Source organism: Quercus lobata, chromosome 6 (assembly GCF_001633185.2).
Source record: "Quercus lobata isolate SW786 chromosome 6, ValleyOak3.0 Primary Assembly, whole genome shotgun sequence".
NCBI lineage: Eukaryota > Viridiplantae > Streptophyta > Magnoliopsida > Fagales > Fagaceae > Quercus > Quercus lobata.
This window is the reverse complement of record NC_044909.1, coordinates 49,046,516-49,064,683: the sequence shown is the minus strand read 5'-3', so window position 1 is coordinate 49,064,683 and position 18,168 is coordinate 49,046,516. Positions and strand designations below refer to the sequence as shown.

Here is an 18,168-nt window from a genome sequence, read left to right as displayed (position 1 = left end):
ATTACTAATTTTAAATGATGGGATAATTTATACACAATTACATTCTTGAAAAATAAATCTCGTCAATAAATTTACTTTTCTCCATTTCAAAAAACAAATATAGATGATGACATTTCAAGCTTAATCAGTTGACATTCTATCCAGGACAACAAAAGGTGATATTACCATTGATGCAGCTAGGATTGTACTGATACTACAGATTGTGTATATTGGATTGGATAAATTTGTCTTAACAAGGATAACAATAATTAAGATAGAGGAAATTGTTTATAATTAAGATAGGCAGCCATTTTGATCTTCTCCATATGGTGATGATCATGCGTTTAAGAACTGAAACATACACTTTTAAAAATTAAAATAAAAAATGTATCAAAAAGAATTGCTTTTCGATGATCTCCACAAAGAACGTCTTGCTTCAACAAAGAAATTAAGTTTACTTTCCATTCCCACCTTCTTCAAGATTGCTTTTCAACAGAAAATTTGAGAATAAAAGGAAAATGATAAAAAGTCTTCTCAGAATTTATGAGGCATAATTCTTAGTCCTGCAATTCACTGGAAGTCTGGAAAACAAACACACAACTATATCATGGGAAATTTTCTATATGATTTCGATATATAATCATATTTAGCCTTTAGCTCTGGACCTCTGTAAATAAAAGCCTAAAAACTACTTATCAAATAAATAAATAAATAAAAGCCTAAAAACTTTATTTAAAAACGAAAAGATACCAATAGTCCGATACTATATATCATGCCACCATATTTTCACGATATATTGTTAGATCGTTTTAAATAAGATTTATTTTCCTTCAAATTTCAAATAGGGAGTCCTTTTTCAATTTATCTATTTATTTATTTATTTATTTATTAGTGAGGGTATTGGTGTGAGAGTTAGCAGTTGCAGACTTGCAGTTGCTTGGTGCCCATGACATTTGATAAACCAGTTCCTTCTTATTGCAATGCATCTGCACCTACCAATTAAAGCCCACTAACTATATATCACATGCATTCATATGTATATGGGTCAACCAAATTTATGAAGAAAAAAGTGCATTCATAGAACTACTGAAACTAATTACATGTATATTCGCAATTACAATACTTTTAGGTAGACATCCACCGGATATCATACACCATCATAATCAACAAATTTAGGTATAAAAAGTTCAAGATTTCATAATGAGAGAGTAAAGCGAAGTCGTTGAGGTCACGGAAGATAGCAATACAAACTCTGTACATGTAACACCTGTGACCTGTGTTTCCATAGATGTTTGGTATATTACAGTTGAACACCTGAGACCTGAGCCTTCAAGAGGAAGACACAGATCACATATAAATACCAATGCTAATTTTTCTTTTAAATCAATTCCCATATACTTCTCAATTTAAAACAAACCCAAATAAAAATTGGTTTTAAGGTGAAGCCATGTCAATTGAAGCTCTAGCAATGGCAGGCATTGACTGTATCAAGTGCACCATCAACCTTGAAGAGGTGGAGCATAGAGATGTGGAGAAGACACCACAGTACCTACTGGCCGAGCAAAAACCAAGCACTGAGAGTGAGACAAACGAGGACCAAGTGGACAGTGAAACGGTGGCAGGTGAAGGAAAAGATTGAAGCATGGACTGAAGCTCAGTTCATGCCATTTCCACTTTTAATGTCTAAACAAAAAAAGTTGTATTTTAACTGATTTTGACAATCAGCATGGACTGAAGCTCAGTTCTTTTTCTTTTCTTTTTTTAACATGGAAGACATATTTACAGAAGCTTGTGGTTCATCCAGAAGAAATATGTGTATTATGACTAAAATTTTAAAGTTGGAACACATGTATGTACCTAAATACATGTATATTTCATGTCATAATTTTACCCTTCATATCTTTTAATTCCAATCAAACTAATGCTAGGACTGATGAACTGGAAAAGACATTGTAAGATTCAATTCTAAGTGCAAAACAAAATAGTCAGAGAACTTACATATATGTATGTACATTTGTATGTAAGTATATATAGAAAAAGGGAGAGATGAAGTGCCTTGAGTATGCATGATGAAATTAGAGGAATTCACTATATTTGTATGTGCACAACATGTGTATGTGGTGGGGGGGGGGGGCGGGGGGGGGGGGGGGGGGGGGGGTAGGGGGGGGGGGGGGGGGAGGGGGGGGGTGTGTGGGGTGCAGTTGCTTTGGCTTGTTTCTAAAGAGTGATCACATACCCACATGAACACAGAAGAAAAGTACAATAACAAAGAAGAGCTTGAACCAGAAATACATAGAATATTAAAGTATCAGCATCAATTGGGTATACAAACAAGCATCAGCAAAGAAATCATTAAGCTAATCTACCAAAAAGGATGATAATACAGGCCCATCATCTTATGAGGGAATAAGTAGACTTATCTGTTACCTCATCTTCCACCAGACAATTCAATAGCATCTTGGTTATAAACTGAATCTTCTCCCCAGTCAAATCTTCTCTGTAGTCTCTCATACTCTTGCCTGCGAGTAACCTCAATATGCTGCCACTCTTCCCACCTCTCAGCCAGCCCCTCACCCTCCAGCATCCGTACGACCTCTGACATTGCTGGGCGATCCTCTGGTGACAACTGAGTACAAAGCAATGCAACTTGGATCATCATTTCTACCTCTTGAATGTTGTAGTTTTTATTTAGGTTTTGATCTACAATATCTTCTAGTCTCTTCTCCCTTTCCAGTTTCTTGACCTTCACAACAAAATAAATACAGAGTTTATTAATTATTAAGTTTAAGGTCAAAAAAAAGTACAGAACTCAGAAACTTCAAATACGATGAACACTAGGAAAAAATAAACACACACAAAAAGGATCATTTATAAGAGACTTCCAAATCACTTTGTACACAATATTATTGCATGACATGGAATCACCACAAATTTTTGTTCTTCCAGAATTACATGCCAGTCTTCTAGAGCTTATCAAAAGTGGTAATACTCAGATGTAGTAATCACCGTTTGCCTAAAAGCAAATGAACCACCAGCTTGAACAAGCATGCAATTCCCTCAATACAACTAAAGACACCAAATGGCAGTAAAAAAAAAGGGAAGCATTTCATCTAAAAATTTTCTTTTAATTATGTAACATGCAAGGAAGCACTATCTTATTGGCAAAGTACATTTGCCATGAAGTGAATGAGACATTTGTGAGTGTAAATTAATTGTTGATGCACAAAAGTATATGTACTGAAAAATATAATATTTTTTTGACAAATAAAACTGAAAAATATAATATGTAGCATCCTTATTGGCAATGTTGGTAATGAGGCTACAAATTATATGTTTTCTGTGGGTCTCTTTGACATCACTTAAGACAAATCGTATCGATGTGTTTGCTCCATCTGTATGTAGAGTATGAAGTACATAGCATGCTTATAATAGAAATTGTACTCCAAGTAATACTTGTCATATAATTAAAACACTTAACATATTACCCATGCATAAAATCATGACACTGGAGAGAGAGAGAGAGAGAGAGAGAGAGAGAGAGAGATGCACTGAAAAACCAAGGCACTTTCATAACAAGGTTATCTTACATGGTCAAGCAATAAAACATCATCTTCTTCTTCCAAGCGCGAAAAGTCAATTGCCCGTTGACCTGTTACAATTTCTAAAAGCATGATTCCGTAACCAAAAACATCAGTCCTTTCTGATGACTTCCCAGTTGACAAGTATTCAGGTGCTATGTGGCCCATTGTCCCACGAACTTGAGTTGTTACATTAGTCTTTCTAACATCAACCAGTTTTGCCAGGCCAAAATCACCAACAACCGCTTCAAAATCTTCATCAAGTAACACATTTGCAGCCTTAACATCCCGATGAATAATTTTAGGATTGCAATGTTCATGAAGGTACTCTAGGCCACGAGCTGTGCCTAAAGCCACTCGTTTTCTAGTAGGCCAATCTAAAACAGGCACCCCAGCTTTAAGATCTGCATTAGCGCTCAAAGCCAGTATTATATTGTCAGAAAAGCTGCTAGAAAATGGTAGTAGACTAAGATTTATATCAGGAATGGTCCAATATGCTACCTAAAAAGTGATGTAAAATCCTATCAGTCAATGAAACACAATGACACAAATAATTAATGACTGAGGACTTGTCTTATTGACATACAATGATACTTTTTGCTTTTCAGGATACAAAGTAACACATAAGCCAAAGAAATTTGGTTGGTACTCAGAGTTTGATGACAATGCTAATGATATAGAACCCTGAGTTTTCCCATTTCTATTCCCCAAAATCTAATATGAAAAAGCTGCAACTTCCAAGGCCAATTGTAGTTAAACAGGTCATGTGTGGTCTTCACATATTTGGCTAACATGCACTTTACACCCACAAAGTTTGGGTTCACTTCTAAATCGGTGCCTCAACACCCAAAACTTGTAATTTACACCCTCGACTATTACAACATTGTCAAACACCCCTTCCGTTTTGGTCCGTCACATTTTCACTATTAACCTGCCTAGAAGCAATATTGTTTTTCTTCTTCTTCTTCTTTTTTGTTTTTGGGTCCAAAACGTCGTTTTTGTGTGAGTTAATGGCAACATTCTAACAGATGTTGATACTGTTGTAATACTCAATGGTCCAAATTGGAAATTTTTATAATTAAGAAACCAATTTAGAAACAACCTCAAATTTAAAGGGTGTAAATAGTATTTAACCTATTTTTCTGTGTTTAAAGGCCTTCACACCATAATTTTAGGGTATATCTCCAAGCAGAATAATCACCACTAAGGCTCTTATTTATAAGTAAATAAGGAATTTATTGAAAAAAACTACTTCATGTACACATGGAAATGAACACAAATGACACTAAGGCTCTTTGATAAGAACTAAAAAGTGAAAGGATAGAAAAAAAATCCCAATTGCTGTCATGTGTTTCATAGGAGAGATGGAAAATTGATGTATTTCCTTTTTATGGTTGAGAAGTAAAATGGGAGAAAACAAATAACTTTGGACTAATTTATTATTATACCATTATTATTAAATGAAAAATTATTATCATTACTTTTCATAGTACAAGAAGTTTTATTAGTATAATAATAGGAATCATGTATTAGCATATTGCATCAAATAGAATTTTTGAGAACATGATGCAAATTCATCATAGGATTATATTGTATAATGTATTATCATCATTCTTTTTTAAAATTCTACTTAATATTTTTATATATGAAAATTATGTGAAATTTGGTTATTCATATTTGCTAAAAGATTAAGTGACATTGAAAATTGGATGGATAAGGGGCAAAATTGTAACTCTAATGATAAAATATTGGAAAGATAAGGGCTAGAATGGAAAGTGTGGGCCAAAGTTGAAAAACAAACCATCTTCTCTATCAAATGGTAATAAACTTCAATCTCATCCCTTTTTTTTCTTCCTTGATTTTCTATTTCCCCCTAAAATCCTCTCTACCAAACAGAGTGTAAGATGAAATTAAAAAGTTTTGAAAGGCATCACTCTCTATCCCCAAAATAATTGATTCTTCACCTCTAAGTCTTTAATTTCTTATAATATAAACATCAACTTAAACTGCTTTTCATAACCACAAACATGGTGGAGAAAATATTTTCATCAACAAAGAAAATTGATGATTCTCTCTTTTGAAAGACTTGTACTTCAGCTGCAGGCATTTAAACAGCCTCAATGATTTGACCTGTGATAAGTACATATGCCTATTGTCGTACTAGCGTGTGAATGCACCAAGGGAAACAAGAACACAAATTTAGATATGGTGTAGCAAGTTACATATAATTGTAAATGTTCAAAATGAGTCAAGAACACCCCTTGTAAATAATCCAAGGCCAATTTTTGCAGGCTTGATATATCACCAGATCCCAAACTGGTATTTGGTGTTGAGCATCAGACGGGATAATCCATTCCGATCCAATCCAGAATGAGATGGAAAATCCACAGAAGAACAATTTAACCCCACAGCAGCGAAAGGGATTGGGGGATATGTAAAAACCCACTATTCAGCACTGGCCACCCACTATTCAACACTGGCCAGCTCTACTTCACTGCCGGCCAGCTAAAGGCTGCATGTGGTGGCCAGCCAGCCAAGCATGACAAAACCCACTGGGAATATAGCTCAACTATTGCAGATGCACACACAAAAACCAAATACTACATTTATTCAACCTGACTGACTGTGTGTGTGTGTGTGTGTGAGAGAGAGAGAGAGTCTCCGTGTAGTTTAACTAATAGCAGATCCTATGCACATAAACAACTAAAAGAACAGATACCTCGTAGGCAATAAGCAACACTTAAATTCTGCATGAAGGGATAGACTAAAAGTCGTTCTGTTGGAGTTGTGCAAAACCCAATTAGCCGTAAAAGATTCCTGTGAACAGCTACACTTATCATCTCAACTTCACGCTGGAAAGCTGCATCTCCTCCAGGACTTTCGTAGTCAGTTAACCGTTTCACAGCAATTTTTGTGTTATCAGGTAACACCCCCTTGTAAACTTTCCCAAAACCTCCCTGTCCTAGAACATTTTTCTCACTGAAGTTGTCTGTAGCTAATTGTAGTTCCCTCCATAAAAATCTTTTCAATTGACCAAACGCAATTCTCCGGTCAACTTCACCTGAGCACACAAATTAAAATTAACAAAGGAAAGGTTTCAAAAGAAGATTCTTGAGTTTTAAGTTCACATCAACTACCAATTATATCCCTATGACAAGAAGTACCCAAGGATTATTGAACGTGATACAAAATAAAACAAATTAACAAAATGAAAAGAAACACTATGGAAACTTAACCCCCCCCCCCCCACAAAATATATATATATAAAAAAAATAAAAATAAAAATAAAAAACCACAAAGGAGAAAGAATTCAATGACGCAAGAATCTAAGGGAGTCATTAACTACATGATTCAAAATGATTCGATTTTAATAATATATTGTAGCCCTACTTTATTATCAATTGCTTTCGATTTTACACAAGAAACAGAAGTTATTGAAAACACTAGTTTTGACCCCAAAACAATTATGCAGCGGATTAATAGATTAATTAACAATTATTCAGCTACGTGATTACACAGTTATATCAATTTACTCAACAGAACCAGCAAGTCACCAAATTTGTAAGAAAAGATGAGCAAAACAATAAACAAGAGAGCCATATTATGATGAAGTGGAAAACCAATGGAGATACTCCAAAGGGAAAACCACTTCAGAGTTACCCTTATCCCAAAAGAAATTCACTAATAGAATTGAAGTTTTTACAATACGATTCAAAATCTTGAACCTAGACTCTAACCGGTAGATTATTTACTAACGTAACCTCACAATCAGCTCCAACAACTTCGTACTCTTCTATCATAAACACCTTTCCTTAACCACGTCCATGATCATGGTCAGACCCTCTGATCAACACCAAGGACCCTTCTTGAATGTTTAGATATCGTAGTGCCAAACTGGGTTGATTAGTTATGCGGTTTCAAACTTTGATCACATTGACCGATATGCATCCAAAGGAATATCACTTCCTGTACTTGCGGGTTCACCACGATAGATGCTACTGTTTTCTCTATGTTTAGCATACGGTTTCTGCCTCATGAAGCCTCACAAAAGTCGTGTTTATGAGGCTTTATATAATAGACTTATGTAGGGTTTAAAATAAAACAACGAAACCTGATCAGAAACGGTTTCACATAAAACAGGGTCCCTGAGTCTCGATCAATCAAGGCGCTGTTGAAATTTGGTGCTTCTCAGATTGGGCAATTCTGTGTCAACTTCAACTGGCCATAACTCACTCATTTCAAATCCAAATCAGGTTATATTTGTGTCCGTATTAAAGCCCTGAATATCTGCTTTCCAATGAAAAAGTTTCACTCTGAAATTCATTTTTGAACAAAAGACAAGGGCAAAAGATCATCAACTTTTCATCTCCAGGATGTCAAAACTTTGTCATATTTGAACAATGTCTAACCCAGACTCAACTCACTTTTAGAATGAATAAATTACACCAATAAGCTTGAAATTTATTACAAGCAATGGAATGAGCCAATAAAAATTTAAAAAATAAAAACCTAACAATTATTTTTCCCTAAAATTTTTGAGTAGTCAATACAGAACCCAATCAGGTAAGAAGTAAAATTCATCCACCCCCCGGTCCAAAAAATAAGGAAAACAAGTATATGATAAAATATTCCATTTTCCAGTTTTCACATCACCATTTTCTATAACTTCTATCAAATTTTGTGTGCGCGTTTAATAAGCTTTTCATTAGTTCACGGATTTGTATAAAACAAATATCAATTTATCAGGGGGAAAAAAAAAAAAAAAGGTTAAACCACGCAGGCTGAATAAAAATCCAAAGGAATCCAAACTGCTCAGAATATTTTTGAATCTGAAGTCCACTCAGTTCTAAAAAAAATGATTTACACAATAGATTGCAAATTGTAATTGGATATGATCTGACAATTTAACACATGAATTATACATTTTTGAGATAGAGGTAGCGTCAATGCTAATTTGTTGTTAGTTTATCCAATAATAGTAGGTTTATGCAAAATAGATATAGAAAAATAAAATAACAATCACATTGGGAACACAAAGATTTACTTATTTTGGCCTAAAGCCAATGTCCGCAAACGGCATCTAGAGAGTTTCACTAAGAAAATTGGGAGATTACACCCAAAGAGCTCTATCACAAAACCCTAACCCCAAATACGCCCAAGTGCTCTCTCTCTAGCCACAACTAGGACGCCACAAGAATTATTAATTCTCAAATCCTGGTGTGCAAAAGACCAAATTTGTACGTGTATGTTGGCTTGGTCTTGCTCTTCTGAAACAACCAAGGAAATGGAATATATATATTGAGCTTAGAGTATTGGACCATCTTATCTGGAAATATTATCATCTTTCTAGGCAGAGAAGTTTGATCAAATAATGTCAAATCAAATAGATTTAAATAATAAGATCAAGATGCCTTACCAAATCCAGCTAAATCATAGAACTTGAATAAGATTAAGATCATCATTTGATATATTTATATGCATAGTAACAACTTAATTGAACTTCCAACATGCAAAACAGTCTATATACCTTTTGGTAATGGATTTCAAAAAGGATCACCACAGGGTAGCTAAATCCAAAGCTAGTTACTTGTTCATATATTATGCTTAGGAGGTCCTGTTTTATGGTATGAAGGAAACAGGTTGCATTTACACCCCAAATAACCATAAAATAGGTAAAACTAAAGGATGTGTTATACCCAGCCCTGTATAACAGCACTTTTCATGAGAATACAACAACAAAGCCTTGGCACTTTTCACGAGAATATTATGCAAAAAGATGCAGAAATATGCTTTGCAACATTATGAATTTCAACACTCATAACAAGATATTTCACAATGAAAAATCAATAAGTCAACAGATACCCATAAGTCTGTCATAATATTTCTTTTTGACCTTTCAATCAACTTTTCTAAAACTTAACCCAATTAAAGCACAGTTCCAAACAGTGTCAACTTAATTGAACTAGCCTAATTCAGGTGAGTTGAATTCTGTGCTAATTTTTTGAAATTTAGAAATAATTCTAAACATAATGTTTTTACGTTGGACGTGTCATTTGAAAAGAGCTCAACTTAATCGTATAACTATAACCCAACATGAAAACAGTTAAAATTGACAATGTGAATGAGCAAATTAACCACGTGCACACTGGGGAGATATAGGAGAAATAGCAAAATTTGATGTTAAAAAGAAGAAAGAGGAAAATAGGAGCACCAAATGTTTTCAGCCAGTAAAACCCATTTAAACTTTTTTCCCCTATTGGAGCAGGCAATTTTAATTGGCTAAACAATTAAAAAGGAAAACGAACCTGCAACATCTACAAAAACTTCACGTTTGTAGCCAGAGTTTCTACCCCTACACAGAACTAACGACAAAGCAACAAGAAGAAGAATAGCAATACATCCTCCAACAATTCCAAGTATAACTCCAATTTTTGACCCATTCGAACCACCTGTCAAGAGAAAGAAAATATTGGCATGAAGCTAGTCAAAGAAAGAATTAATTGCACCATTGCACTCCAGAAAACTTTATCCATATTGTAAATCAAATCCAATAACCTGAATCTCCAATTTCACTAGCACAAAAAGGAGGGGAATTAATGCTACAATTCAAGTGGTTTCCTGTAAAGCTGCAGCAATCAACAGAAGCAAAGCCAGGTGTATAGCAAAAATTAGCAGAATAAGACTAAACATCTAATTTATATCATATGAACAAATTTATTATCTGATACTATACATATCAATCACACACATAAAGAGGCAAAACAACCAGAGAAACCAAGTGCACAAGCACCTTCAGCTTTTTGTCCTTAAATTGATAAATAGATGAAATTCCCATCTACTTATGGGAAAAAATAATTAGTTGTGCAAATTTTTTCACCATTTCATCCCTTAAAAACCAATGGCAAGATAAAAAGACTCTCTCTCTCTCTCACGTCAATAGCAATCTCTCAAGAAGATTTATGCATAAACAGGAAAAACAACCAGGGAACTGAAGTGCACAAGCAACTTCAGCTTCTGTGTCTGTAAATTGATAACTAGATAAAATTTCCTTAATTGTGTAAATGTTTTTACCATTTCATCCCTTAAAAATGGATGTCAAGGTGACCCTCTCTCTCTCTCACACACACACACACACACATGGCAATAACAGTCTCTCAAGAGGATTTATACATAATTAACACTAACACCTGTGAATAAATTGGATGATTTTCCTTGGATTGTATATCTCAATATTGAAATGCGGCCAATAAAGTTCAATTTAAGGGTAGTAAATTATGGGAACTCATCCATCAAGGGGTATCAAATGGAAAGTGAAGGATGGGCCCAAGAAGGCGAGAATCAGAAAATTGCTAGAGTAAAGTCTAACTTTACTAGTTAGTTATAATAGATCTTGCAAGAAACTTTCCTCGGGTTCATTAGATACACATAATCGCTGTATGGGCTTGATTGAAGTTATAAACTGTCCAGTGTTTTGGCGGAGAGAAACACGGATTTCAATCCCCTCATATTCATAGCAGGAAACATTACTCAAGTTGGTGGTGAAATCCAGCAAATACAATGTTAAATGGGTGGCATAATCTAACCAGTACAAATGGCATGCTTAGCATGGTGCCACAAGATCATTACCATAACATTTAATCATGTAAGACTGAAATTCTTCTAATATGATTCATCTTGTACATGTGAACGCGAATTGATCCAAATCTTAAAATAAATGACATTTGACAAACTAAAACAATGAAGAATAAGCAAAATAAAGATAGATGACCTAGGAGTCAACACCAAGTGAAGGAAAACCTAAGGAAAATCTCTAAGAGTCGCCACCTTAGGTTGACTAAAGTCAGCACTAGACCATTGAGAAAATAGTGATTTTATTCATCAAAATAATCCCCCTTCATAGAAGCACAAACTTTACTTACATAGGAGTACTAAACCTAATTCTAACTGATATAGGGACCCTAATTCTAAATCTCTTGTGAAAACCAAATTGTTGAATTACAAATAACCTTGACTTGAAATAAAAATACTACTAAACCTAATTAAATAGTAGGGCATAAAATAAAATACCTTTGACCAATAAAAATACAATTGACTATAATATTAAATAAGACCAAATTAAACTATAATTTCTTTGTGTTTCCTGCACCAAATTTGACATAGGACAAGCCAAAACAATGCAAAAACAAAATTGAATGACAGGAAAATAAAGGATAGAGAATTTAGGAGTTAGCACTTAGGCTTGCTTGGAGTCAATACCAAGCAATGGAAAACCTCTAGGAGTCAACACCTAGGATTGGCTAGAGTCACCACCAGACCATTGGAACAATTTCAATTAAAAATTCAATTTATCAAAATAATCCCCCTTCATAAGAGTACAATACTTGCTTATATAAAGTCCTAACCAAGGTTGTCAAAATCGCAATCTGGATCGTAGGATCGCACAATTTTACGATCCCACCTCACTAAAACGTTTAGGATCGCACTAGGATCGTACGTAGGATCGTATAGAATCGTATAGGATCGTATGGGATCCTATACGATCCTATCAAAAACATAAATTTTTTGTTTTTTTTTTTATAGGATAAATTTTTTGTTTTGATGAAGCTTTAAGGGTTTTTTATTTTTTCATGTTGTGATGGTATGACTTTTTATTTTTTATTTTATAAAATCATGTTAACCTAAGCAAATGTTTTCTAGTTTCTAGTTTACTTGTAATCAAAATGAAGGAATGCTTCATCATTTCTAAATGAAGAATTTGACGTTGGCTTTGTTGCCTTTTAAGCTATAATGTTGTTAAATTTGTTTGATCAATATATTAATTTGTGTTCTAATATTACTAAAATATTTTTTTATATATAATTTTATCAGTTATGCTTGTATTTGTATATTGATTGATTGATTTTTTTGAGCATGCTTTTTAATTGTTGTTGAGTGATATAACTTGAACAGCTGAGTGTGAAATTATATCTTGATGTCTTTTGCAGCTCTAATATACAAATATATAATGTCTACATAGATGGTGAAATGGATGATGATGATTAGGAATTAAGGACGGTGGTTATAAGAACCTTAGAATGGGAATAATTAAATGTTCACTTCATCTTAATATTCATCTTGCTTTTGGATTTCATATTGTAGTTAGCTAGTTTCCATTTGCTAACTTATTTTGGACTTCAAACTTGGAACTTAGAACTTGGAAAATATTTTCCATATGTTTTGATAAATATTTTGGTATTTGGTTGCTAATTAAACATTTATTGAACTTTTTAGATACATTGGGTCAAAACTTAAATATATTTGTTTCGATAGTATAGACATAGCAATGTATGACATGCAAATTACATCATATGATACAAATCTAAGTTTTTTTATGGATGAATTCATAATTTACGTGATTATTCAACATACAAAGCCATTATCAATGTGTTTTTTGTTTTAAATCTGAAAATATGTAGGATCTTTCGATTCACGTTCAAATTCTACAATTTACGATCCCACCTAACTTCAACGATTTTACATAGGATCCCAATTTTGACAACCTTGGTCCTAACCCTAATTCTAATAGAGACAGGAAACCCTAATTCAATTTGACTTGGGAAAACCCAATTATTAAATTACAAAAATAACCTTAGCTTTAAATAAAAATACTAATAAACCTAATTAAATACTAAGGCCTAGAATAAAATACAATTGACCAATAAAAATCCAATTGATTCCAAAATTAAATAAGTCAAAATATAAATAAAAATTTCTTTGCACTTCCAGCATTAATATTCTCTTTAAAGTTATCCATAATAATTAGTTGTTCATACTTGTAGCTTTGAACTTGTAATAAATGCTGAGGAATCTGACCACTGAGATTGTTCGAATCAAGCATTCTGCAAGCAGAGTTTCAACCATGCCATTAAATAATAAAGAAAGGTGTAAGTACACAACTTCACAGAGATCTTAAATTCCATAAAACACAGGAACTATTTAAATCATTTCAATTTAACTCAAACAAGTAAAAAATTTTAATCGTCTTTGCATCATACAAGATATCACATACAGACTGCTTAAGCTTGGAATACGTGAAAGTGACTCAGGAATGGTTCCAGTGAGATTGTTTCCACTCAAAGTCCTGCTTACATAATCAAGAAGATCACACTGTTGATAAGAGATCACAAGAGATGCAAACATCATTAAATATGTTGGAAACTGAAGACAGTGCAGAAGGAATTACTTACAAGAACTGAAGCTTCGTAAGATTACCAAGGGACGTAGGTATTTCACCAGATAAATTATTATTTTCCAAATTCAAAGTGGTCAAATTTGTCAAATTCCCAAATTCTTTGGGTATCCCACCAGTTATGCCATTTCCTGGCAAACTACTGCATGATGAATGAAACAGATAAACATTAGTGTCACACTTGCGCTTCTTGCTTACATATACTTCAACATATGGAGAAAATAATCACCAAGAAATCTTTAACTAAATCTCTAATAAGTAATAATTTAAGCAGCCATGACACTAATTCAAGGACATTACCCTTAAAAAAATGTTACCAACAAAGATCATAATGTCATGGTCACAAGTTCCACATATGCTATCATAAAGAATTGAAACTTTATTATTCCCCCCTCCATCCCAAAATAGATGGAATGCTTTCCATATTGGACTGTCACAATATTTGTGATTCTAAAAATGAAAGCACTAACCCATTTAACTTCCTATATTACCCTTTAAGTTGAACCCAACTCTTTTCAAACTTGAACCACCTTTCCTGGCTCATCCAAGAGCATATTAGGAAGATGTTATGTTTATTTTGTTCGAAAACTCCCTTCTATTTTGGGACAACAGGAACAGAAGTCATCATTCTGAGTGTACTGGTTGTTGTTGTTTCTTAAAATATGATTTAGAAGTAATCACCATATATTTAAAACAACCACCAAGTAATCTATGGAATGACAGAGACAAAAACTTATTCACTACAAAAACAAAATCAAAAACAAAAACAAAAAAACAAAACAAAATATTCACCTCCATCAAGTTTCATTAAAAAAAAAAAAATTGGCTTAGAGAAACACAGTTCAAAATCCACCTGATGTCAAAAAAAATCATTTTGTCTTTAGCTCTAATGACTAGAATACATCAGGTTATTCATTATTCAATCGTTTTCCTAATTTATTACTGTTAAAGAATTCCTTTTTTTTTTAATTACCAAAAAATAAATTTTTTTTTTATATAATAATTAAAAATAAGAGCATACTGAAGAATTTTTGGATACTCTTGTTGAATTCCTCAGGAGATAATATCATCACAACTTAAGGTTTACTGGTGCATACAGTAGTCAATGATTGTTTGGTTAAAACATCTTTTTTGATAAGTGATTCTTTGACCAAACAGCAGTCAATGATTATTCCTTCAAAAAATCTTGTAAGGTATCCTTTGCATATTTTCTCTAAAAAGTGGTCAATGATTGTTTGGTTAAAAAAATAAATTAATAAACATTCTTTTCTCGTTATGTTATGCCTATATAAACATATTTACATGAAATAACTGGTTCCTCGTTGTCCTTTAGGGGGGAAAATATCACAGACACAGAGGAAATCATCAGGACAAAATATATACATTTATTAAGAAGGAACAAGAAAACCATTGAATAGGAACTTCCTCTTTCACACAGCAATACAGCTACATGTACAGCACACAAATTTGAGATTCAAACCAATGGCAAAGGAAAAAAATATTAATAGTAGAGGAAGGCAGGAATCAGGCTGAAATTGGGGGAGATTTGAATGAGTATAGAAAAATCTTCCCAAAACCCTCCCTCTCTCTCAAGCCATCCTTTCTCTCTCTCTCTAAAACCCATATACCAATACTTTCTATGTTCAATGTATCATTTCTCAGATCTCTCTCTTTGTCTATTATATTATTACATGTGCTTTGGTTTGTGAAACTGACAATGAAGAATAGTGTTATGTTTTAATGAGTTTCAATCTTGGGAAGGGGTTAGGGGCATTGCAGATCTTACCTAAGGGTTTTGGATCATACAATCCTTCTGATCCTAAATGATCCCAAACCAATCTCGCTGGCCCAACGATTCTAGAACGATCCTAGTCTTTTTGGTGAAGTGGAATTGTACATCCTAGTGATTTTAACAACCATGCTTTTTTACCACAATAACCAAATTCTCCTTTGGAAGGAAAAGACAAAATTAACAAAAGTACTAAAGCCTACCACAGCTTAAAGAATCAATAAGTTGTTTTAAAATTGACATTGGCTGAACTAATTCTTTTAATACTTACAGAGATGTAAGGGTCTTTATATTTCCTATTTGTGGGGACAAGGTTCCACTAAATCCCATTGATGACAATGATCTGCAAGAAAAAAATAATGTAAGCATAGACCAGACATAAGGTATTAAGATAAGCCAGTAAAGCATAGAAACTTGCACAAATCACAAAATCGATGATTTGTTGGAAATATTTTGATCAAGCATGACATGATTAACATAAGGAAACAGTACATTAAATAGTATCTTACAAAGAAATAACATTATTATTAGTGTCACAAGTAACATCAACCCAAGTGCAAGGGTTAACTTGATTTTGGTTCCAGCTTGTGAGCTTATCAGCTTTCAATGAAATCTTCAATGCATACAGGGCATCACCTGAAACAGAGCACAGGAAATTTCACCACTCAGGTAATATGTCAACGTCAGTACATCGGTACCAAAATGCAAACTTCAGGAAAACATAGACAATCAGAAATAGAGAAGAAATTGCAGATATTCAATCTTTCTACAGTACTAGACTCACTTAACCGAGCTATTTCTGTGATGACATGTAAACTGCTAATGAAATTGAAAAGAATAAATATACTTAGCATAGCTATATGTTGTCTGAACTAATTAAGAGTCATGAGGACACAGCCTTGTACCTTGGAAATTAGACAATACAAACGATGGCAAGCAAGCCAATATCAAAATGGCGAAAAACAGCTCCATCTTCAACGATATCAATTCCAGCTACAAACACAAACGAAATCCATAATGATCGATAAACACAATAACGCGAGCCATCGCTGCAAAACATCCCAGCATCAAACAGCAAACTGTTAGATTTAAAAACAGACACTATATAACATAAACGAATCTTAAGGCATGCAGAGGCGATATATCTATTATGCGGCTAGACAATCCAAATGGTAGATAAACTTAGTCAGTTTCAGCAACGCCTCTAATGTTAATGATGTGGTAAAATCTAGTCTTAAACTAAGACTTGTGAATATTAACCCTCAAATTTTATTTTTTCAATAATTCGATAGTTACAACAATGGGGAGTGGGAATTGAACCTGAACGGCTCCATTAGAAACACTAGGAGATGCCAGTTGAGCTACCAGACTCTTGGCCTTATCGCGTCAAGTTAGATATATAACACAGGACAAACTGTAAAAACCAAATTTCTTCAACTAAAAAAATTCGTACGGAATTTGAGCCCATACCTTAAACCTCTATATATATATATATATATATATATTTCATATTCCTACAGCAGATTCAAAATTAACCGTCGGTAAAAAGAATCAAACAGTTAAAAGAGATTAAAAACTATTTCTGGTCCGTACACAGCTTCCAATTTCAACGACTGGTAAGTCAAATTTTAGTATCTATTTTCCTTTTCAGGTAATAAGCAATGGAAGTAAAATTACAAATTACGTTAATACAATATCCACCGGTTTCTTCAAAACTGAAACATAGAAATGAGAAATTGATAACAAAATTTCAAAGAAGAAGAAGAAGAAGTACCTGTTTGAGATTGGTGAAGGAATGTTCTGGAAGAGGAACTGAATCAAAAGGATCTTATCATCATAATTAGGGCTTCATTTATCGAAGAATTGAATATTCAAGTAGCCAAGCTGGCTTCGCTGAGAACTGAGAGATAACTCTCAGAAAGAAAGAAAGAAAGTGTTGCGTTGTGTAGCGTTGTCCTTGTATTAAAAATCCAGGAACAGCAAAACAAATCTGAAAGAGCTAAAGCAAAGAGGACCTTCTTTTTCTCTAGTGTAATTTAGGGGTTAGAAAGAAAAACAAAAAAGAATGTAAAAGTTGTGGTTGGATGTGTTTGTTGTTGGCCTGATTGGCATGACCAAGACTAAGGGTGGTTCTCACTCACTGGAGGGTCCACGCAATAATAATATCTATTAGACTATTGTAGACCACATTTATTACATGATTTTGTTTTGTTTTTTTTAGAAATTTTCTTGAGCGCGTGCTGTACAAAATTCCAAAGTTCTAACAAGACTTTTTGTGCGAAGCAGTCTAAAACAGACAGGGCTGGCCTGGACAATGGAGGTGGAGGCCCCTCTACTTTTTGTTTGATCTTCTAGATTCAGCTCCCCCTTTTTATAGAGCCATCGCATGTTTAGTTTAACTGTGATCCACATGGGTGAATCATTCATTCTCTTCCTATTAGTGTTGCATTTACTATATATACTATAGTGTCATTTGTGGAATTGTAGACAAAGATTTGATGCTTTAAATATCATGTTTAATGTGGGTTGTTGAAGTGAAATCGTTTTTGACCTTTAGAATTTTTTTTTTTTTTAATAATTGATAGATAGAATAA

General features: G+C 33.6%; 1 protein-coding gene across 5 annotated transcripts; it reads right to left on the bottom strand.

Moving 5' to 3' along the window:
• Positions 1–1,033: 1,033 nt before the first annotated feature.
• LOC115995159 (probable LRR receptor-like serine/threonine-protein kinase At5g10290) lies at positions 1,034–17,683 on the bottom strand. Of its 5 annotated transcripts, none has more exons than XM_031119613.1 (13): positions 17,349–17,683; positions 16,480–16,623; positions 16,084–16,210; positions 15,846–15,917; positions 13,784–13,927; positions 13,606–13,677; positions 13,370–13,435; positions 10,113–10,183; positions 9,863–10,006; positions 6,277–6,618; positions 3,567–3,961; positions 2,407–2,722; positions 1,034–1,528 (listed from the first exon to the last, which is right to left on the bottom strand). In XM_031119613.1, exons 2-12 carry the CDS (start codon positions 16,544–16,546, stop codon positions 2,408–2,410), a joined length of 1,815 nt encoding a protein of 604 aa, XP_030975473.1. In that variant the 5' UTR covers positions 16,547–16,623; positions 17,349–17,683; the 3' UTR covers positions 1,034–1,528; position 2,407. The 5 variants fall into 5 exon arrangements, with proteins under 5 accessions (XP_030975473.1, XP_030975474.1, XP_030975471.1 ...); XM_031119614.1 differs by having other exon boundaries at positions 1,034–1,306; XM_031119611.1 differs by having other exon boundaries at positions 1,034–1,531; positions 17,349–17,682.
• Positions 17,684–18,168: the final 485 nt, after the last annotated feature.